At 42.7% G+C, this 24,272-nt stretch overlaps 1 protein-coding gene across 1 annotated transcript in view; it reads left to right on the forward strand.

The window, feature by feature from the left end:
- Positions 1–24,272, forward strand: part of ift74 (intraflagellar transport 74) — a 154,900-nt gene that overhangs the window by 7,640 nt on the left and 122,988 nt on the right. The window contains exons 4-7 of the mRNA XM_028805050.2: positions 405–453; positions 550–648; positions 3,386–3,446; positions 21,247–21,306. Coding sequence (XP_028660883.1) covers positions 405–453; positions 550–648; positions 3,386–3,446; positions 21,247–21,306 — 269 coding nt within the window. The remainder of the gene's footprint in view (positions 1–404; positions 454–549; positions 649–3,385; positions 3,447–21,246; positions 21,307–24,272) is intronic.

Consider the following 24,272-nt stretch of genomic DNA (forward strand, 5'->3'; position numbering starts at 1 on the left):
AGGATGTGAAAGAGAAAGCTAGAACAACTGGCAAAAAATCTCACATAGGTTCAGGGAACACATGCAAACCCCAGATGGATAACTGGGTAACAGATAGATCTATAAGGCAGCAGTATAAACATTGTGCTGCTCGTCATGAACAGCATTTCCAGTTGCGGAAAGACAGTTCTGAGTTATTCCATTTTTAAAATAAAGTTAACTGGCTGAGTAAATTGGGGATCCTACTTTGCTGGGCCCTTGAGCAAGGCCCTTCACCTAAAACTAGCTCTGTGGCTCTGTAGAATGACTAACCCTACATTTTGACCTCTTAAGGTTACGTGAAAGTCCATTTCCCTTTGTGGATTAATAAAGTATATCAAAAACATTGTCTATATTTTATTAAATATTTTCTTTTTTTATTTTAGGACCTCAGAGACAAATAATGGACAAGTCCTATTACCTTGGTCTTCTCAGGTGAGTGAATTCAGTGCTTGTCACTTTGGATTGTGGATATCAAATTCTGTTTTAAACCTTTTAAATTTTCTGCACCTTTTTGTTTTCTTTCATCAGGAGCAAGATAAATGAATTGACAACGGAGATCAGCAGACTTCAGAAAGAAATAGACACATTCAATCAAGAAAACTCAGTGTATCTGTCATATGAGAAAAGGTATCACCTTGTCATCCATCCATCTATCTATTATCCAACCTGCTATATCCTAACTACAGGGTCATGTGGGTCTGCTGGAGCCAATCCCAGCCAACACAGGACGCAAGGCAGGAAACAAACCCCGGGCAGGGCGCCAACCCACCACAGGGCACACACACACCCCAAGCACACAGTAGGGACAATTTAGAATCGCCAATGCACCTAACCTGCATGTCTTTGGACTGTGGGAGGAAACCCACGCAGACACAGGGAGAACATACAAACTCCACGCAGGTAGGACCCGGGCAGAGAACCCGGGTCCCCTAACTGCGAGGCAGCAGCGCTACCCACTGCGTCACCATGCCGCCCCTCACCTTGTGATTCTACCACATAATACTCATGCTGCTTTTTTATTTATAGTCCATTTTAAGATGACAAGTGCTTGTCTGCTTATGGGCTGGAGCGATGATTGCCCCTTCAAGCATTTGAACCTTGGGTTTGAATGTGCAGAGTGACTTCTTCTCTGTGGAGTTGGCACATTATGCACATGTTCCTGTATCACTGGCTTATTTTTTTGGTCCTTTGACTTTCTGCTGCTTGGTTTACTGTTAATCCACGCTGTTGTGTGCTCCAGTTTGCTCATTCAAAACTTCCTGTATGTCCCCCCAATTAATGCCTTTGCTAAGCTGTGGCTGACTTAAAGACCCCTCCCTGTCTCTAGCCGAGATGCACTGGCTCTGTGATTTGACAGACTTTTTATTAATAGATAGATAGACAGATACTTTATTAATCCCAAGGGGAAATTCACATACTCCAGCAGCAGCATACTGATAAAAAACAATATTAATTAATGAGTAATAAAAATGCAGCTATAACAGACAATAACTTTGTATAATGTCAACGTTTACCCCCCTGGGTGGAATTGAAGAGTCGCATAGTTTGGGGGAGGAACGATCTCCTCAGTCTGTCAGTGGAGCAGGACGGTGACAGCAGTCTGTCGCTGAAGCTGCTCCTGTCTGGAGATGATCCTGTTCAGTGGATGTAGTGGATTCTCCATAATTGATAGGAGCCTGCTGAGTGCCCGTCACTCTGCCACGGATGTCAAACTGTCCAGCTCCATGCCTACAATAGAGCCTGCCTTCCTCACCAGTTTGTCCAGGCGTGAGGCGTCCTTCTTCTTTATGCTGCCTCCCCATCACACCACCGCGTAGAAGAGGGCACTTGCCACAACCATCTGATAGAACATCTGCAGCATCTTATTGCAGATGTTGAAGGACACCAGTCTTCTAAGGAAGTATAGTCGGCTCTGTCCTCTCTTGCACAGATAATCAGTATTGGCAGTCCAGTCCAATTTATCATCCAGCTGCACTCCCAGGTATTTATAGGTCTGCACCCTCTGCACACAGTCACCTCTGATGATCACGGGGTCCAGGAGGGGCCTGGGCCTCCTAAAATCCACCACCAGCTCCTTGGTTTTGCTGGTGTTCAGGTGTGGGTGGTTTGAGTCGCACCATTTAACAAAGTCCTTGATGAGGTTCCTATACTCCTCCTCCTGCCAACTCCTGATGCAGCCCACGATAGCAGTGTCGTCAGCGAACTTTTGCACGTGGCAGGACTCCACGTTGTATTGGAAGTCCGATGTATAAGGCTGAACGGGACTGGAGAAAGTACAGTCCCCTGCGGCACTCCTTTGTTGCTGACCACAATGTCAGACCTGCAGTTCCCGAGACGCACGTCCTGAGGTCTGTTTGTAGGATAGTCCACGATCCATGCCACCAGGTATGAATCTACTCCCATCTCTGTCAGCTTGTCCCTGAGGAGCAGAGGTTGGATGGTGTTGAAGGTTAATGTCTACTTGTCTGGTTTCCTTACAATCCATCCATTCATGTATTGCCTACTTAGTTTAGGTTCACCTGAGGCTGCTGTTATTCCTGGCAGCACAGGGCACAGGGTGTCAGCCCTTCACAGGGCATATCCTTTGAGGTAAAGTGGGGCCTTAGAGCGCCCCAAACCTGATACAGACAGGCACAAAGACACAAGTCCAAGCATACGCTTTTATTTTCCTCCCCTTTTAGCACTCAATGCACAAATCACTGAACCGATATTGTTCAGTCCCTTCTTCTTTCCTCTTACTCTTCCTTTCTCTTTCTTTCTTTATTTCTCCACCTCCCGACTCTGGCTTTTCGAATGGAGTGAGGCGCCCTCCTTTATAGTTCACCCGGATCCTCTTCTGGCACCCTGAAGTGCTGCAGTCCAGGGCTCCGGGACTGTCCAGGCATCCCCTGGTGGTGGCCATGGGCCCCAGCAGGGTTGAGCTTCCAAGCTCCTAGCCCATGACCCTGATGCAATCCAGGGGGGTCGCCCTCTCATGTTCAAGGGGAGGTATTGCTTTGGGCATGTCCACTCCCCTGGTCCTTCCAGCACAGGGGGGTCCCAGCTGGGTCTGCCACACCTTGCATTCATTCTCCACACTCATTAATTCCAATCATTTTTGGGATGTGAATGGCAAACCCTCACAGACACATCAAGAGACACGTAGACTCCTCACAGGCCTTGTCTAGGCTGGAACCCAATCCCAGGCTGCACAGCACTACCATTCTGCCCACAACCACATTTGATGTGTTAATAGCCTGGTGAATGAATCCTATCATTGCGTTGTTCATCTTTATCCATTTTTAATGAAGTAACAATTTTTTCTTGCTGCTAATAATTTAAATGGCCAACACTAATAAACCCTTTTGGTTTTCTACCCATTTAGTGCGGAAGCTTTGGCTGGCGTCATCAAGGATCTGCAAGGTCAACTAGCAGACTACAATACGGTAACTCTAAAGTTGTTATGGTTAACTACATTTGAGTCTAATTTATGGTAAACAACTTCTTGAAGAACAGAATACCATGTTCAAGCTGTCTTAATCCACACAGTCCATTCAGAAGGTACTCGGACCCCCTGTTATGCTGCAGCCTTGTGCTAAAATTGTTTACATTTATTTTTTTCCGTCATCGGGAAACACTCAAAGCAAAGCCAGGATTAAAAAAATTTTTTAATGAAAAATTGAAAGATCGCACTGACACAATTACAGACCCTTTACTCCATACTTAGTTATGGCCGCCATTCCAAACTGGAGTCTTCTCAGGTTTGACGCATCAAGCTACACACACCTGGATTTGGGGATTTTCTGTCATTCTTCCCTGCAGGTCCTCTCCCGCTCTGTCAGGTTGGATGGAGGCCGTAAGTGGACAGCAATTTTCAGGCCTCTCCAGAGATGTCTGATTGGGTTCAAGTCCAGCCTGTGGCAGGGCCACTTAAAAGACATTCAGAGAGTTGTCAATAAACCACTCCTGGACTGTCTTTGATTTGTGCATAGGGGCATTGTCCTGTTAGAAAGTGAACCTTCGGCCCAGTCTGAGGTCCAGACCACTCTGGAGCAGATTTTCATTAAGGATATCTCTTTACTTTGCACTCTTCAGTTTTCCTTCAACCCTGACTAGTCTCCCAGACCCAGACCCCAATCCATAGTATGATGCTGCCACCATCATGCTTCACCTTTGGAGTGTATTGCGCAGTGGATGAGAGGTGCCTGGTTTCCCCAACACGTGATGCTTAGAATTGAGGCCAAACAGTTCGGTTATGGTTTCATCAGACCAGAGAATATTGCTTCTCACAATCTGAGAGTCTTTTAGGTGCCTTTTTGCAAACTCCTTTTACTGACGGGAGGCTTCCTTGTAGCCGCTCTGATATAAAGCCCAAATTGCTACAATGTTGCAGTAATGGTAGTCCTTCTTGAAGTTTCTCCCATCTCTGCACAAGTCAGAATGACCATCAAATTCTTGGGTCAACTCTCTTACCAAGGCTCTTCCCTCCCGAGTGCCCATTTTTAGTCAAAAGTCAAAGTGAACTTTAGTGCCATCTCAACTATATACAAGTATACAGATAGACGAAATTGCGAAGCTCAGGGTCCACAGTGTAACAACATGACGTGCAAATAATAAACTAAAAATAGAATTAAAATTTAAATTTAAAATTAAAACACAAACAAGACAAGACATTGTGCAAAGACAAGACAAAGAAGTAGCAGCAATATTGATGTGTAAGATATGTAATATAATAAATAACTAATATAGATAATACAGAAATTATCAGTGTATGATAATAGTTGTTTAAGACGTGTAAACAATGACAGGTCAGAATGTTTCACAGCAGAAGGATAACAAGAGTGTCAAAATACTTAAAGTTCATTATGAGATTTTCAGTTCTTCTCTACATGCACATTCATCTTTGCAGGACAGTGGCTCGCATGTATAAAAGTTCTGTTTTTAGAGGTGGTTGAGGCTGTGTGGAAGATCCCAGGGGGCAGCCTGGTGTTAAGGAATCTAACAGCTTGGGGGTAAAAACTCTCCTGCAGCCTGGCAGATCTGACTTTGATGCTGCAGTATCTTCTCTTGGATGAAAAGTGCATGTGAGGAGTGTAAGGGGTCTTGCACAATGCTGCAGGCCTTGCGGACACTGCGTTTGTAAAATATGTCCTGTAGTGAAGGGAGAGGCACCTCAATAATGTTCTCTGCTGTCTTCACTATCCATATCAGGCGCTTGCGGTCAGATATGTTGCAGTTGCCATACCAGACAGTGATGCAGCTGATCACAACACTCTCCATGGGGCCTCTGTAGAACATGGTGAGGATGGAAGGGAGAAGACTTTGGTTAGGTGGCCTCGTTGTTCCAAACATCTTTCCTATTTAGGAATTATGGAGGCCTCTGTGCCCTTGAGAAACTTCAACACTGCAGAAATTTGTTTGTACCCTTCCCCAGATCTGTGCCTCGACTCAGTCCTGTCTTTAGGCTCTGTAGACAATTCCTTTGACCTCATGGCTTGTTTTATTGTTCTGATACACATTGTTAACCATAGGACCTTCTGTAGACAGGTGTGTGGTTGTGTGTGTGTGTCTTTCCTAATCAGTCCACTCAATTGAATTGATCACGGCTGGACTTCAAGTAAGGTGTAGAAACATCTGAACGATGATCCACAGGATGGGATGCACTTTCTCTTCACTACCAGCACATTTTCTCATTTGCCACAATATCAGCCAAAAGGCTAAGAGCTTCCTAATGGAAGAATCCCAAACCAGTCACTTTCTCGGTCCAGAAGCTCTCTTTTTGCAACCTTGCTTTATTTAATCTTTGTGAATTTCCCCTTGGGATTAATAAAGTAGCCCACGATAGCAGCGACGTCAGTGAACTTTTGCACATGGCAGGACTCCGAGTTGTATTGGAAGTCTGATGTATATAGGCTCAACAGGACAGGAGAAAGCAAATGGTTCCCTTTTAAAATTTTATCCTATTAGTATAAGCCATGTCACTTTATTTTACTTTTTATTTTAATATTGTCATTTTAGTATCTGTCACTTTATTATTATGTGCTACATGTCACTTTGGTATTAATGTTATTTGCACAATTCCCATTGCACTGGCATTATTGTATATACCACCTGCATTACCTGTGTTGGACTGTAAGATTACAACCTCAGTGTATCTACATAATGTTATTTTTTTATTAAAATGAAGTTAGATCTATCTGTCTATCTGTCTATCTATTAGAATTGTCAGCCGCATTGATTAATGGGGTACCCGCTCATAGTATTTGTAAATGGGAAAACACTAACGCATGCAGAATTTTTGACAATGTAACAAAACGTCAGTTAAATTAATCTTCTTATTAGGCGGATTTCATTCTATTACCATTACAACATTGTTATAATAAGAATAATTCAAGATGAAAATATAGTTAACAAAAACAATCATATATGCTTGCGGTGGAAGCTGTCACTTCTCAGGTAGGTCCGCCTGTCTGTCAGTTTGTGAAAAACAGAAGTTACAAGGGTGGTGTCTTTCAGTTGAACAGTGGTGTCAAGGAAGCCGAAATGTAACACATTACAACATGGTGTAAATAGAGACAAGAGTTTAATGGCCAGATATGAGGATTGTTTGCATCTCTCAGACTGACACAGACAACCTGACTACAGATTCACATTGTATTGAAAAACTTATGAGAAACTTCAAAAGTCTTTGTTGGACAATTATCTTATCCAAAGATCTTGACTAGACGTTGTTTTTCTCTCTAGCTTAATGAATCTTAGCCTGAAGAGGTTGTGGGGACCAGCCTGGACACAGACAGATAGACATGATTTAAGCACCACAACACGTTTATTTACACTATTTACACAGACACAACCCAGTGCCGCAGCACCAATCACCCCAAAGTCCAGGCCCTCAATACAATGCCTTTCTTTTCTGGTCCGCCTCCACTCCACTCCTCTCCTGTCCTCCGAGCTCCGTCCTCTTCCACCCGACTCTAGCTATCGAATGGAGGGAGTCGGCCCCTTTTATACACACCCTGATGTGCTCCAGGTGCCTCCCAATTAGCACTCCGGGTGTCCCTGGTCTTCTTCCCAGCGGAAGTGCTGAGGGACAGGGCTTCTCAGACATTGGGGTGTCCCCTGGCGGTGACCACAGGCCTCTATAGGGTTGATCTTCTAAGCTCTGTTCCTGTGGTCCCCAAAGACACCAGGGCGGTCGTCTCCCACGTGGTCTGGGGGAGGTGTAAACCCTTCTCCGGTCCTCTTGGGTGTCCCGGCTGGGTACCACCCCCAGCCTCCTGTGACAAGGTCTATTAATTTTTTACATTTAAGATGTCTCACTTAAAGGTTTACCAATGTTGTATCTGTCCTGGTGTCAATATAAACACAGGGAACTTCAGGTTCTAGATTAAATCTTGCCTGAAGAAGGGGCCTGAGTTGCCTCGAGAGCTTGCATATTGTAATCTTTTTAGTTAGCCAATAAAAGGTGTCATTTTGCTTGACTCCTCACTACATCCACTTTCTTAAAAAGTTCTGAAGTGGGGTGGGTTTTGGGTGGGTTGTTTTCCTTCTTCAGAATCTATATATCAAAAAGTCTTTTCCTTTGTGTTGCCTTACTATTTGTTTTTGCCTTCAATAAAAAAAAAACAGAATAGGATGTACCCGAGCCAAATTCTGAAGTGCCACAACGACGGCTACGTATACTTGTGTCAGTGTGATATTTCAGGCTCTTTTTTTTGTTATTAATCCATCAAAAATGTCTAAAAATCCTGTTTTCACGTTGTCATTCTGGAGTACTGTGTGTTGTTTGATGAGTGAAAAAAAGTGAAAGGGTCGTAATGCGTTCTGAATGCACTGTACATGCCGAAGAATGAAAACACGTGGTGAGGGAGGCAGAGCCAAGACAGGAAACTCTGCTGGGGGTCTAACCCCCCCCCAAAAACACACACACACACCCTTTTTCACAGATTAGTGACAGATACACTCTCACACCCACATGAGTCTAATTTAGGGTTAGGGTCTCCAGTTAACCAAACACGCATTTATTTGTGAAGCAAGAGGAAAGTTGGAGTTCTACAAAGAAACCAGTAGAGATATGGGGTGAGTGTGCAGACTTCACACAGAAGGTGACCAGGCTGGAGTCAGGAACTCCACCACTGCCCCATTGTGCTTCTCAGTATTGATAGATTGGTGTGCAGTGCATCTGGAACGTTTTCACAGCGCATCACTTTCTCCACATTTTGTTATGTTACAGCCTTATTCCAAAATGGATTAAATTCATTTTTTTCCTCAGAATTCTACACACAACACCCCATAATGACAACGTGAAAAAAGTTTACTTGAGATTTTTGCAAATTTATTAAAAGTAAAAAAACTGAGAAATCCCAGGTACATAAGTATTCACAGCCTTTGCTTAATACTTTGTCGATGCACCTTTGGCAGCAATTCCAGCCTCAAGTCTTGTTGAATATGATGCCACAAGCTTGGCACACCTATCCTTGGCCAGTTTTGCCCATTCCTCTTTGCAGCACCTCTCAAGTTCCATCAGGTTGGATGGGAAGCGTTGGTGCACAGCCATTTTAAGATCTCTCCAGAGATGTTCAATCAGATTCAAGTCTGGGCTCTGGCTGGGCCACTCAAGGACATTCACAGAGTTGTCCTGAAGACACTCCTTTGATATCTTGGCTGTGTGCTTAGGGTTGTTGTCCTGCTGAAAGATGAACCGTCACCCCAGTCTGAGGTCAAGAGCGCTCTGGAGCAGGTTTTCATCCAGGATGTCTCTGTACATTGCTGCAGTCATCTTTCCCTTTATCCTGACTAGTCTCCCAGTCCCTGCCGCTGAAAAACATCCCCACAGCATGATGCTGCCACCACCATGCTTGACTGTAGGGATGGTATTGGCCTGGTGATGAGCGGTGCTGGTTTCCTCCAAACGTGACGCCTGGCATTCACACCAATTGGTTCAATCTTTGTCTCATCAGACCAGAGAATTTTCTTTCTCATAGTCTGAGAGTCCTTCAGGTGCCTTTTGGCAAACTCCAGGTGGGCTGCCATGTGCCTTTTACTAAGGAGTTAGTTCCGTCTGGCCACTCTACCATACAGGCCCGATTGGTGGATTGCTGCAGAGATGGTTCTCCTTCTGGAAGGTTCTCCTCTCTCCACAGAGGACCTCTGGAGCTCTGACAGAGTGACCATCGGGTTCTTGGTCACCTCCCTGACTAAGGCCCTTCTCCCCTGATCGCTCAGTTTAGATGGCCGGCCAGCTCTAGGAAGAGTCCTGGTGGTTTCGAACTTCTTCCACTTACTGATGATGGAGGCCCCTGTGCTCATTGGGACCTTCAAAGCAGCAGAAATTTTTCTGTAACCTTCCCCAGATTTGTTCCTCGAGACAATCCTGTCTCGGAGGTCTACAGACAATTCCTTTGACTTCATGCTTGGTTTGTGCTCTGACATGAACTGTCAACTGTGTGATCTTATATAGACAGGTGTGTGCCTTTCCAAATCATGTCCAGTCAACTGAATTTACCACAGGTGGACTCCAATGAAGCTGCAGAAACATCTCAAGGATGATCAGGGGAAACAGGAGACACCTGAGCTCAATTTTGAGCTTCATGGCAAAGGCTGTGAATACTTATGTACATGTGCTTTCTCAGTTTTTTTATTTTTAATAAATTTGCAAAGATCTCAAGTAAACTTTTTTCACGTTGTCATTATGGGGTGTTGTGTGTAGAATTCTGAGGAAAAAAATGAATTTAATCCATTTTGGAATAAGTCTGTAACATAACAAAATATGAAAAAGTGATTCGCTGTGAATACTTTCCGGATGCATTGTATGTATTATAGGTTTTATACAATTTTAAGTATGTTTATTGTGTGAGGTCCACCATCATGGAGTAATTATCCATGGTTTGAAAATTAAAGGATGAATAACATTTTTCTTTGAGGTGGCACAGCGCTTACCCTTGGTTACACACACATCACAAGCAACCCAGCTTCATTTATCAGCCCACATTCTGTCTGTGAGGAGTTTTATAATATTACTTTACATTTTATATGGTTTTGAAAACTGTCCTACACATAGTTAAATATTCAATACTAGCTGTGTAAGCCCAGGCTCCTAGAAACTCGCCTCGCTTGGGTATTAGCGGCTCAGCGAGTTTCTCTTTCCTTGGAGGTTTCGTTTTGCCGATGTGCTCACCTTGCTTGTGTATTAGCAGCTAAGCGAGTTTCTCCTCTGAGGTTTCGTTTTGACGATGTGCTCACCTCCGTTTATCAGTGGCTAAGCGAGTTTCTCTCTCCTCGGATGTTTCGTTTTGCCGATGTGCTCACCTCCGTTTATCAGTGGCTAAGCGAGTTTCTCTCTCCTCGGATGTTTCGTTTTGCCGATGTGCTCACCTCCGTTTATCAGTGGCTAAGCGAGTTTCTCTCTCCTCGGATGTTTCGTTTTGCCGATGTGCTAACCTTGCTTGTGTATTAGCGGCTAAGCGAGTTTCTCTCTCCTCAGCGGTTTTGTTTTGTTGATGTGCTCGCCTCACTTGTGTAATAATAGTTACATTTATTGAGCGCCTTTCACAAACCCAAGGTTGCTTTACATACAGAGTTAAAAAAAAAAAAAAAAAAAATGAAAATTACACAGATGATAAAAGTTTGTAGAAGAGGAAAGTTTTCAGTTGAGATTTAAAAGTGCAGAAACAGGAGCAATCTTGAAGAGACTGAGGAAGAGAGTTCCAGAGTTGAGGAGTTCTAGCACTGAAGGACCTGCCTCCCAAGGTGGAGGGTCTGGTGTGTGGGACAGTAAGGAGATTACTACTCGAGGACCTGAGAGAGCGACAAGGAATGTAAGGAGCTAGGAGCTGAGTGAGGTAGAGGGGGGCAAGGTTATGTAGGGCTTTGAAGGTGAAAAGCAGAATCTTGAATTTAATCCTTAATGGAACCGGTAACCAGTGAAGCTGGGAGAGAACAAGCGAGATGCGAGCAAAATGCTTTGTGTGGGTGAGGACTCTAGCTGCGGAGTTCTGAATATACTGTAGCTTCTGTATAGATTTTGCAGGGAGTCCAAAGAAGAGGGAATTACAGTAATCAGTACGAGACATTATGAAACAATGAACCAAAGTTTGAGCATCAGACAAGGACAGAAATGGACGTAGGCAGGCAATGTTACAGAAATGATAGAATGAAATTTTGGAAAGAGACCTAATGTGTAGCTCAAAGTTAAGTGATGAATCAAACAAAACACCCAAGATTTCTGACAACAGGAGCAGGTTTGACAAGTGGACCATCAACAGAAACGGAGAAATTGGATGCTTTAGAAATTGGGATTTTGGACCTACCAGTAACACTTCAGTTTTATTGGCATTAAGTTTGAGAAAGTTGTGTATTAGCGGCTAAGCGAGTTTCTCTCTCCTCGAAGGTTTCGTTTTGTCGATGTGCTCGCCTCGCTTGTGTATTAGCAACTAAGCGAGTTTCTCTTTCCTCTGCAGTTTCACTTTGCCGACTGTGTCGCTTTCTTTCAGCTTCTGGGCCGGACAGACAAACACACATACTTCCATGTGTAGACATTTATATATAAGATAACATACAAGTGGGCACCCAAAAATAACCAGAATTGGAAAAAAAAATTGTTTTAATAATTTTTACTTACTGCAACTTTAGTCTCCTTCAGAGTACTGTCCATGAATGAATGAATGAATGCAGTTGTCCCAACGGTTTCCTTTCCTTTGAGTTGTTTTTTTCATATGTGGGAACAAGAAAAAGTTGCATGGAGCAAAGATCAGGAGAGTAGGGAAAGGTGGCATGAACTCCCAAGACACACAAGTCAATTCAGAAATCTCTTCAATAGTCCAACGATGATCTCCGTAAATTGCATTGCGAACTTTTTCAAGAGTTTCGTCATTCCTAATTGTGGAAGGTCGGCCAGATCTTGGTTAGTCTTTGAATGACGAAACATGAAAACCACTCGTAGACCTGTGTTTTACATCACTACAGTTTCTGCAGCTGTGTTCCCAAAACGAAAACAAAATTTAATGCAAGACTCGTTGTTCTTTATGATCACCCATCACAAAAATCGCAGGACACGTTTAATAAGCACCAAGAAAAGAGACATGGAATGAACAACACAAACAGTACAGAGCAACACCACTTGGTAGACTGGCACAGAATACTGTAAGTATTCTACACCTAGCGGCAAAATTCACAACTAAGTCGAGATTGTGCGCCAGGTACAGATTCCGTTTATTTCTGGGTACCCCTTTGTATAGAGTAGGCCTGGAACAATGGTAGGCACTATTACCTAGCAAATACAGCATCCTGAGTTTGAATTCCACATCTAGTCATTGTCTGTGTGAAGTTGGCATTTTCTGCCTTTGTCTGTGTGGGGTTTCCACAGTGTGAGTCAGGTTATTTAGTGATTCTAAAATAGTATCTGTGGACGTGTGGATGTGTCTGAGCAGACCCTGTGATGGACTGGTCACCAGTCCAGAGCTCAGTGTTCTGCCTTATGGCTAATGCAGCCTGTGTAGTCACTGGCCATTGGCGCCCGTGAATTAGATTTAGTGGTTTTGAATGTTTTTTTTTGTTATATTATTTATAAAGCAGCAAAAAAAAATCATATACATCTCTAGAATGTTAGAAGAGTAGTAAGAAAAACACCCACAAGGAAAAAATCGCACAGATATAAATAGTATATGCTAACTAGCTGTGTAAGCCTGTGCTGTAAAAAGCCTGGGGTCCTAGAAACTATTGAAATCCTCAGAAAAGAATTTGAAATGTAGAAATGTCAGGTAATTGAAAGGAACTACTCTGGGCATCTCTCTCCTAGGAGGATTTGTTTTATCGATGTGCTCGTCTCGCTTGTGCATTAGCAGCTAAGCAAGTGACTCTTTCTTCAGAGGTTTCATTTTGCCGACATGCTGGCTTTGCTTGTGTATCCTTGGAGGTGGAGCCCTTACTCCGATTCCACCTCTCACTTCCTGGCCGGACAGACAGACACACACACTTCCATGCATAGACATTTATATATAAGATAATTGCACCACCATGTTGCCCAAACACATTTAAATGATCAATAGAAAGACTGAATTTATATATTGGAGATGCTGTTTGCATTGAGATTGCGTGTTGTCTTCATGTTCATTTATTTTTTCTCCAGCATCTCCTAAGAATATGTGTGTGCATGCTAGTGTGCACTACAGTAAACCAGACTTGGTTCCTCTCTTGCATCCTGTGTTTCTCTATCTATCTGTCTGTCTGTCTATCTGAGAAAGGTTCTGGCCCATCCTTGTAAAAGGTTAAAAAATGGCCAGACCAGGATCTCATCCTGTTCGGTGCCCACTGCTGTTGTTTTAGATTATGGCTCCTTGCAAATTCAAAATAGGTAAAGAAAATGATTTGATGAAGCGGCTCAGAACTTGTAATATTCTGGAATCACCACTAGGGTGTAGTATTTCATTCCGTCTGCACTTGTGAGTTTCATTCTTTTATCTTTATTAAGCTGGTTAAGTTCAAAGTTTATTGTCATGTGCACAGTAAGGAAACACGTTTCCCTGTACAATGAAATTCTTTCTTTGCTGTCCACACCAAATCGCAAAACCAACGTATAAAGATAAACATAAATAATAAGTAGCAGATAGATAATAAGTAACAGAGGCAGCATAAAGTATAAAATCATAATAGAAGTATAAAGTGTAATTGTGCAGGTAGGTGTGTGATGGACAAGTCAAATACAGTTGTGTGAGGTCGATAGAATGAGGTGGACCACGGTTATAAACTCCAGTCAGTTATTTAAGAGTCTAATGGTCTTGGGAAAGAAATGTTCTTTAGCTTGGACGTCCTGTATTTCATACTTCTGAACCTCCTGCCTGAGGGTAGAAGTGTGAACAGTTTGTGTTGGGGGTGGGTGGGGTCCCTGAGGATCGAGGCGGTCCTCCTTTGGACCCTGCAGTTGTTGATGCTCTGCAGAGAGGGCACTGGGGTCCTGGTGATCTTCTCAGCAGTCTTTACCACTCTCTGCAGGCGTTTGCGCTCCATAGCAGTAGTGTTGCCACACCACACGGTGATGCAGCTGGTCAAGATACTCTCAGTAATACAGCTGTAAAAGTTGCCGAGGATCTTAGTCGACATACCAAACTTCCTCAGCCTCCTCAGAAAGTATAGCCGTTGTTGAGCCCTCTTGACCAGCTGTGTGGTGTTAAGTGTCCTAGTGAGTTCCTCACTGATGTAGACGCCCAGGTATTTAATGCTGCAGACCCTCTCCACTTCAAGCCCTGGTGAGGTCTCCTCTCCTTCCTCATGTCCACTATCCTCTCCTTCGTCTCATCTGTGTAGAGAGTGAGGTTGTGGTCCTCACACCATGACGCCAGACTGTCCAACTCCCTCCTGTAGGCCCCCTCGTCCCCACCAGTGATGCATCTTATCACTTCCGTGTCATCTGCGAATTTTAGGTGACACAGTCGTGGGTGAACAGGGTGTAGAGCAGGGGTGCCCAATGCATCAATCGCGATCGACTGGTAGATCGCAAAGGTAGTGCAGGTAGATCGCGTTGCATTCAAAAAAAAAAATTTTTTAAACGTTAGTCTATCATATATCCTCCCTGTGGCATTTGCCACTTGATTGTCATACAGAGTGGCCAGTCTGAGATCTCTATTCTTCTAACACACTTGTCATCCCACACGCATGATCAAATACGCAAGCTACTGCAAAACTCCGGCTGTGATCTAGTTAGCCTTCCAATTTATATTGACTAAAGAATTGATTTAAAAAAAAAAATTGTTTGGGGAGGGTATGGGCTGGATGTGGAATTGGAAGAGGATTTTTTTTTCTCACAATCTCACAATCGAAGTGCGTTTGTCTGATCTGTCAATCTGTCATTGCTATTCCAAAGAAGGAAAATGTGGAAAGGCACATGTTCATAAAAACTACGAAACTGACTTCCTTCTGAAAAGCGATCTGGCGGAATGGTGGCTCTGAGGCTAGGGATCTGAACTGGCAATCGGAAGGTTGCCGGTTCGAATCCCGTAAATGCCAATAGGGACTCTGCTCTGTTGGGCCCTTCAGCAAGGTCCTTAACCTGCAATTGCTGAGCACTTTGAGTAGTGAGAAAAGCGCTATATAAATGCAAAGAATTATTATTATTAAAGAGAAAGGAGAGGGAACTAAAATCGCAGTTAATCGGACAGCCGTCATTTTTCACTTGGCTGAATTCAAAAGCAAAGGCAGACACACCGAAGCATCGATCCGGGTGAGTCACTCGATCATTAGACGCAATGGAAGTCGTGTGCGCAACTTGACAGCATACGCTACACAGAGCAGATTGAAAATTGCCTGTCAGACTTTGACAGACGGTTTCAAGACTCAGCTTTACTTGAGTCAATCGCTACATTTAAGTGCTATCCATTTAGGGAAGATGTTGAGGGTGATTCACCCGCATCAAAAACTGCAACACTGTCTCACCTAAAACTCCTCTACAGTGGAGGATGAGATTTTGACACTACAGGATGACATTCAGCTGAAGTCTGGGGCTCTTGGACAGTTTGGAACTTACTAACAGAGGAAAAGTACCCAAACATGAGGAAATGTGCTACCTCCTTGACTGCAGTATTCGGCTCTACTTTTTTATGCGAGTCAGCCTTTTCCCACATGAAGATTATTAAATCCAAATACTGTAGCGACCATAAATGTATTGAATTGTTATTGTGCCATAAGGGTTATTCAGTTATGCAAGGTACGACAACATACACTGCCTGGCCAAAAAAAAGTTGCCACCTGGATTTAACTAAGCAAATAGGTACGAGCCTCCTATTGGATAATTACTGCATGGGCGATTATCTTTCAGCTGGCAACAAGTTATTTAACCCCAACTGGTGCAATGAGTTGGTTCTCATTTCTTAAACAACCATGTCGAAAGACACATCTCGTGGTCGTGGAAAAGGTGTTAGTCTGTTTGAGAAGGGTCAAATCATTGGTATGCATCAAGCAGAGAAAACATCTAAGGAGATTGCAGAAACTACTAAAATTGGGTTAAGAACTGTCCAACACATTATTAAAAACTGCAAGGATAGCAGGGACCCATCGTCTTCAAGGAAGAAATGTGGCCAGAAAAAAATCCTGAATGATTGTGATCGGCGATCACTTAAACGTTTGGTGAAATCAAATCAAAGAAAAACAACAGTAGAACTCAGGTCTATGTTTAATAGTGAAAGTAAGAGCATTTCCACACGCACAATGCGAAGGGAACTCAAGGGATTGGGACTGAACAGCTGTGTAGCCGTAAGAAAACCACTAATCAGTGAGGCAAACCGGAAAAAAAGGCTTCAATTTGCTAGGGAGCATAAAGATTAGACTCTGGAGCAATGGAAGAAGGTCCTGGATTGGCCACCTCACAGTCCAGACCTTAACCCCTTTGAGAATTTTTGGGATGTGCTGGAGAAGGCTTTGCGCAGCGGTCAGACTCTACCATCATCAATACAAGATCTTGGTGAAAAATTAATGCAACACTGGATGGAACTAAATCTTGTGACACTGCAGAAGCTTATCGAAACAATGTCACAGCGAATGCATGCCGTAATCAAAGCTAAAGGCGGTCCAACGAAATATTAGAGTGTGTGACCTTTTTTTTTGGTGGCGACTTTTTTTTTGGCCAGGCAGTGTATAATCTATGTATAAAGTATACTCGGTGTAGCTTCTGGAATATAAGGTGTTATCAGGCACGGGTAAAACACGTGTCAAAAGAATTCTCAATGTCCAAAGGTTTGTTTTAAAAATATTTAGTGAAGGTTAAAAGCAAATAATCCACACAAGAATAAAAGGGAAAATAGTTGCACATAGAATAAAAAGCAAAAAAAAAGAAAAATGTATCTTCTATAAACTTAGCTTTACTTGAAAAACTTTCAATTTTAATTATTTCTCTACTTAAAGGTTCTTAATATCTTCTTCTGTACACCTTAAGCGTACGGTATGGTACTTAAATAAACAAGTTTTCTTTACGTGTTACTTCACACATTCAAAAAGCCCATAGGCCATCAAGCACGGTCACGTGCACAAGCACAATCACGATCACGAGCGCGAGCACGGTCACGATTAAAAACCGTATGCCTCTGCACCTTCTACAAGGCAAGGCTGTCACTAACTGAACAATAATGTTTACTTGAATAGTTAGAAATGGCAAGAATGGAAATTGGAAAAAATCTAATTCTCAGTTAGAGGATCTGTACAGAACTTTTTCAAAACCTGGCAGGATCTAATCAATAATATTTTAGAATAAGAAGAAATAATTATTTCCGCATTTCTTTTCCTTCTCCATTTATCTTTATTGCCCTATTAAACTCAACAATTTAGGTATGTTTACAAGCTTTAAGTATTACTCCTTTGGCCATGCTCTCCTTCTCAGGGGTGGGGTTTGATTTGTTTTCAATCCTATTTTTTGTAAAAATTGATCTATTTGTACGGAATGATTACAATAAAATTAATAAAATATAAAAAAAAAAAAGAAATGGCAAGAATGTACCAATACAATTCTATTTACGGGGTTATAGGAACCTCCCATAGATTATGCATTGTCATCTAATAAATATTCATAAATTTTGTAGAACTAGGAAAATGGCTCTTACACTCATTTTATATATATATATAAATATATATATATATATATATATATATACATACATACACAGTGGAACCTCGGTTTGCGAGTAACTTGGTTTACGAGTGTTTTGCAAGGCGAGCAAAAATTTTTAATAAATTTTGACTTGATAAATGAGCGAGGTCTTGCAGTACGAGTAGTATGTATACACTTTGTCTGCTGAGCGTCATGTGATCACAACTGAGCTGATGGTTCTTCTCTCTCTCTCGCTGCGGGATTGTGGGCAATCGTCTCCTATTCTCTGTCTGAGTCGGTGTGCATTCACTCATATAGTCAACATCCGTACGAGCGTATAGTGTTTACTACAGCATTAGCATTGTGACTGTGTGCGCACGTGTGTGTATGTTTGTGTGCACATGAGTCCCCGTCTTGCACCCTAAAACAACACCAGCTTTATTCACCTTGAAACAGCAACAGCGCGGTTATTTATTGTAGCGGGATCTGCCGCTCTCCTATTCAAAGACACAGCAGTCATGCAGGGCCCTGCGTATATATAATGTTCCTTGTTCCTTGTATCACACATCGACGGCAGACGCTTATAGCATGTCCGCGATCTTTTCGGATTCGCTTTTACGGAGAACTGCTACAGAGCTGGGAGACTGCGATTGCTTTGGGATGCTCTTCCGCGTGTCGTCCCATTGGGTGCAATCCCACAAGAGTTTAGAAACTCACTCACACCAGCCATGATTCTTTTCAAAGGTAAAGTGCAGGTTAATTTGTTTTATGTATTTTTACTTTATATTTTGTATTAATCATTTTTATATGAATAGTTTTGGGTTGTGGAACAAATCATCTGAGTTTCCATTATTTCTTATGGGGAAATTCACTTTGATATACGAGTGCTTTGGACTACGAGCACATTTCCGGAACGAATTATGCTCGCAAACCGAGGTTCCACTGTATGTATATATATATATATATATATATGTATATATATATATATATATATATATATATATATATATATCATTTTTAATGTAGGTAGATCATTTCAACCTGGTCATTTTAAAAGTAGCTCGCAAGCCGAAAAGTGTGGGCACCCCTGTTGTAGAGGATGGGGCTGAGGACACATCCCTGCGGGGCGCCCGTGTTTGTGATAATGCTGGCTGAAATCCTACTACCTATCCTAATAGACTGGGGCCTGCCAGTCAGAAAGTCTAGGAGCCAGTCACAGAAGGTGAGGTGCAGGCCAAGTGTAGACAGTTTATGGGTGAGCACTTCCACATTCAGGTGCTTTTATATACACAATCAACTAAAACCACAGACAGGTGATCTACACTGAACAAATTCTGTGATTTCAAAAAGCAGTATGTCACACCAGTGATGATTTAGGGTTTGTCATATTAAAGGGATGGAATATTTATGACATCAACATTTTTGTGTTTTCTATTTGTAATTAATTTAGACCACTTTGCAGAGATCTGTTTTTACTTTGACTTCTTCTGCTGATCACTTTAAAAATACCCAAACTAAATCCACTGTGGTTCAATGTTGTTTAAGAATAAAATGTTAAATTTACAAGGGGGTGAACATGTGTTATAGGCACTGTGACCTCTAATGCATGTATAGTGAGGAACACAGTGGGGCAATGGTGGTGTTGCTACCTCTACAACAACAACAACAACATATAACACATTTTCATACAAATGATTGAGCCCAAAGTGTTAAACAAGATAAAGAAAAAAAAATTAAAAAATAAAATTAGGCAATACTAATTAACAAAGAATAAAGTAAGTTCCGATGGCCAGGGAGGACAGAAAAAAAAAAAAAAAACTCCAGAAGGCTGGAGAAAAAAAAAAACAAAATCTGCAGGGGTTCTGAGGCCATGAGACCACCTGGCCAGGCCCCACTGGGTATTCTACCTAACATAAATGATCTCAATCAGTCCTCATGGTTTTCAGGCTTCATGTGGAAGAATTAGACAATGATGAGGGTCATGTGGACCCCTGGCCTTCAATACTACAATATAGGGACTGCAAGGTGCTTTGATCGAGTAGTGGGGGGTATGGCAGAACACCATCACAGAAAACCGGAAAAAGAACAGCAGAGAAAGTAGGGGTTAGTATGGATTGTGGAAAAACAAAGATAATTCAATGCATATATAGAATATCAGGGTTTAACTAAAATGAAGCCATGAGAAAGCCATGTTAAAATAATGTGTTTTTAGCAGTTTTTGTAAAGTGCTCCATCGTATTAGCCTGGCGAATTTCTATCGGTCAGCTATTCCAGATTTGAGGTGCCTAACAGCAGAGGGCCGCCTCACCACTTCATTTAAGTTGAGCTCTTAGAATTCTAAGCCGACCCTCATTTGAAGATCTATGGTTATGATTTGGAGTGTAAGGTGAGAGGGATTCTGAAATATAAATTCTGTAAACCATCAGCAGTATTTTAAAGGTAATTCTAAATGGCACAGGTAACCAGTGTAGTGACATCAGGACTGGTGTGATGTGCTCGGATTTTCTTTTCCTAGTTAAGATGCCGGCAGCTGCATTCTGCACTGGTTGCAATCGAATGATGTGTTTTTTTGGGTGGTTCTGAGAGGAGTGCATTTCAGTAATGTAGTCGACTAAAAACAAAAGTTTACGACAGGTTGGGGAGCATGCACTGCCGCACCCACCACAAAACGAAACAGCTCGGGATCCCGGTTGGCAACTCCCCATGCCGACACACGGTCCAGTCCCACCCTCCGGAAATGACCCTCTATCTGCCACAGCCAGGTGTTAACGTGGGCGACCCCTTGGCCTGGTCCAGCCACTCGGGTCCCCAACAATAAGGATCCTACGAGCTAGATCACCTTCGGGGAAACGCGCCTCATGTCCGTAGTGCCGTAACTGAGGCTCCCTCACAATGCAGGTCATGTCCCTCATTCAGGACTCCATGAGTAACACAAAGTCAAACCAATGGTACCCAAGGATTGTCCGGAGCGACACAGTACCAAAGGAGTCCAGTCTTCGTCTCAGGTCACTGGATAGCGTCCATGTATCGAAATCATACAGCAAGACAGTAAGCACCAGGACTCTAAAGACTTGGACCTTCATCCTTTTGCATAGATATCGGGAGCGCCACACACCATTTCAGCATCTTGCAGAGTTATAAGAGATCTAACTTTTGCTACTGTATATTTCTTAAGTGAAAAACTGCAGTCATGGTAATCCGATTAATATGTGATTTAAAATTTAGGTCAGAGTCAATAATTACCCCTAAATTCTTTACCTCTGTCTTAACTTTTAGGCCTCATGGATCAAGTTTATTTCTAATACCCTCATTATATCCACTTTTGCCAATCACTAAGATTTCTGATTTCTCTAGTCTGATCACTGTCAGTGTAAGGTCTTCCTACTCACGCCATGTCTCAAAAAAGTCAAATTAAATCCACTTCAAAGTTGTAGAACAATAAAACATGAAAACTTCCAATAGATTGAGTACTTTTTATAGGCACATTAAGTGAGCGTTTACTGTGATGCATTGGTGTCCCCCTGGGATTCTGGGATTGACTCCTTGTTTGTAATTAGATAAATGAGTCTGGAAAATGGACAGCATTTGATATTTTTTTAGACGGCCATGCCTGCTTGTTTGGATTCCTATCACTGTTGGTTTTTAAAACATTTTCATTTTTATTGTCTTCCCTCCAGCTAGTAGACAAGTTGAACACTAACACAGAGATGGAAGAAGTTATGATGGACTATAACATGGTGAGTAAATTTCCACAATACACCGACATCTTTATAGAAAATGTTTGTGACGGTTTCATTCGTTAAGGCTGTGAGGAATCCCAGAATCATCTCTCACAGTTGTGCTTGAAAGCTGAAGGGATCAGAAAGTGGCTAGCGCTGTCCACCACATAGAATGCAGGTAAACTGTGCCATCCATCCATCCATTATCCAACCCGCTATATCCTAACTACAGGGTCACGGGGGTCTGCTGGAGCCAATCCCAGCCAACACAGGGCACAAGGCAGGAACAAAGCCTGGGCAGGGTGCCAGCCCACCACAGGGTAAGCAGTGCCATTTACACCAAATTAGAAAATGGTGTAAGAGTCAGGTGCAGTTCATTGTTTTTAAAGTTGGAGCTTTTATAATTTTTCTCTTTTTACTTAATCAAAGACCTACATATCACATTTCTGTTTATTCAATTTAAACTGCTGAAAAAAAATTAAAGGAACACTTTGAAAACACTTCAGATCTCAATGGGGAAAAAACTCCTGCTGGATATCTCTACTGATATGGACTGGTGATGTGTTAGGAACGAAAGGATGGCACATCGTTTGATGGAAATGAAAATGATCAAACTACAGAGGGCTGAATTCAAAGACACCCCAAAAATCAAAGGGAAAACATGATGTGGCAGGCGAGTCCATTTTGTTGAAATTTCATTGCAGCAACTCCAAATCGTACTCAGTAGTTTGTATGCCCCCCCCAACCCCATGCCTGACAACATACTAATGAGACGACGGATGGTGTCCTGGGGTATCTCCTCCCAGATCTGGACCAGGGCATCACTGAGCTCCTGGACAGACTGTGGCGTCAGATGGACCGAAACATAATGTCCCACCCAGAGGTGTTTTGTTTAGATTGAGGTCAGGTGAGTGAGCGTGGGTATGGGGGCCAGTCAATGGTATCAATTCCTTCATCCTCTCGCCGCATGAGGCCGGGCATTGTCGAGCACCTGGAGCATAAGGTCTGACAGTGGGTCCAAGGATTTCATCCCGATATCTAATGGCAGTCAAGTTGCCATTGTCTAGCCTGTAGAGGTCTGTGCGTCCCTCCATGGATATACCTCCCCAGACCATCACTGACGCCCCACCAAACCGGTCGTGCTGAACGATGTTACAGGCAACATAACATTCTACACAGCTTCTCCAGACCCTTTCACTTCTGTCACATGTGCTCAGGGTGAACCTGCTCTCATTTGTGAAAAGCACAGGGCACCTGCCTGTGGTGGACCTGCCAATTCTGGTATTCTATGGCAAATGCCAATCAAGCTCCACGGTGCCCACTAGAGGACGTCGGGCCCTCAGGCCACCCTCATGAAGTCTGTTTCTGATTGTTTGGTCAGAGACATTAACACCAGTGGCTTGCCTGCCTGCTGGAGGTCATTTTGTAGGCTCTGGCAGTGATCATCCTGTTCCTCCTTGCCTAAAGGAGCAGATACCGGTGGGTCCTGCTGATGGGTTAAGGACCTTCTACGAGTGGCCCTGTCCAGCTCGCCTAGAGGAACTGCCAGTCTGTCTCCTGGAATCTCCTCCATGCCCTTGAGACTGTGCTGGGAGACACAGCAAACCCTCTGACAATCCCACGTATTGATGTAGCATCATGGAGAAGTTGGACTACATGTGCCAGCTCTCTAGGGTCCAGGTATGGCCTCATGCTACCAGTAGTGACACTGACCATAGCCAAATGCAAAACGAGTGATAAAACAGATGAGGACAGAAAAATGTCAGTGGCCTCCCTCCACCTGTTAAACCATTCATTCCTGTTTTGGGTGTCTTCTCATTGTCGCCCCTCAAGTGCACCAAAGCAGCTGAAACTGATGAACGAGCCCCTCTGCTACTTAACTGACCAGATCAATAGCCCAGAAGGTTCATTGACTTGATGCTATACTTGGATTCAAAAGGATTCCTTTAAGTTTTTGGAGCAGTTTATTTTTAACATTGGGTAATATCCAAAAATAATAGTAGTAATAGAATGTAATTACATGTTGTAAAGGAAGGACAAGAAACTTGAAAGAGAGTTGAAGGTCCAGCCATTTAAATGGCAGTTGAGCGCCTTGAGCATGGGAAAGGTGCTATATAAATAAAATGTATTATTATTATTATTATTATTATTATTATTATTATTATAGTTTTGTTGTGCCAAAATATCAAATCAATGGCAGGTATAAAGTTAGCACTACTACACCCTTGTATCGCTGCATTGTCATAACAAGAGTGTCGTCCTCTCGCTATCAGGTCAACTAATGATGTCCAGTAGCTGGGATGGAGCTTTCCAGTCTGGAAGGAAGCAGGGCTGGCAATGATTGCATCGGACAGATTTTGATTTTTAATAAATTTGCAAACTTGTCTGAAAACAGAACATTAAAAGATTTTGACGAGAACGTGCCTTTCCGCTCAATAAAGCTCTTCAGTCCTGTACACTTAATTCCTGAAAATAACTTCAGATTTATTTTTGAAGGTCCCTAAAGTCCTACTGTCCACCACACTTCTTGGTCACTTGTTCAACATGTCTGTGGCCCTTTCTGTGAAGAGAATCTTCCTATTGTTTGTGTGATATTTACCCTTAACAGATTTCCAACTGTGACTCCGAGTTCTTGATGAACTAATTTTAAAGTCACCGTCTTGATCCACTGGACTAATTCTCTTCATAATTTTAAACACTTCAGTCATGTCACCTCTTAGTCTTCTTTTGCTTAAACTGTAAAAGCTCAGCTCTTTTAGTCTTTCTTCTTCATTCATCCCCTGTAGCCCAGGACTCAGCCCAGTTATTCTTCTCTGGACTTTTTCTAGTGCTGTTATGTCATTTTTGTAGCCTGGAGACCAAAACTGTACCCAGTACTCCAGATGAGGCCTCACTAGTGTGTTATAAAGCTTCAGCAGAACCTCCTGTGACTTGTACTCCACACATCAAGGCGCTATATAACCTGACATTCTGTTAGCCTTCTG

This window comes from Erpetoichthys calabaricus, chromosome 7, assembly GCF_900747795.2.
Source record: "Erpetoichthys calabaricus chromosome 7, fErpCal1.3, whole genome shotgun sequence".
NCBI classification, from domain to species: Eukaryota; Metazoa; Chordata; class Cladistia; order Polypteriformes; family Polypteridae; genus Erpetoichthys; species Erpetoichthys calabaricus.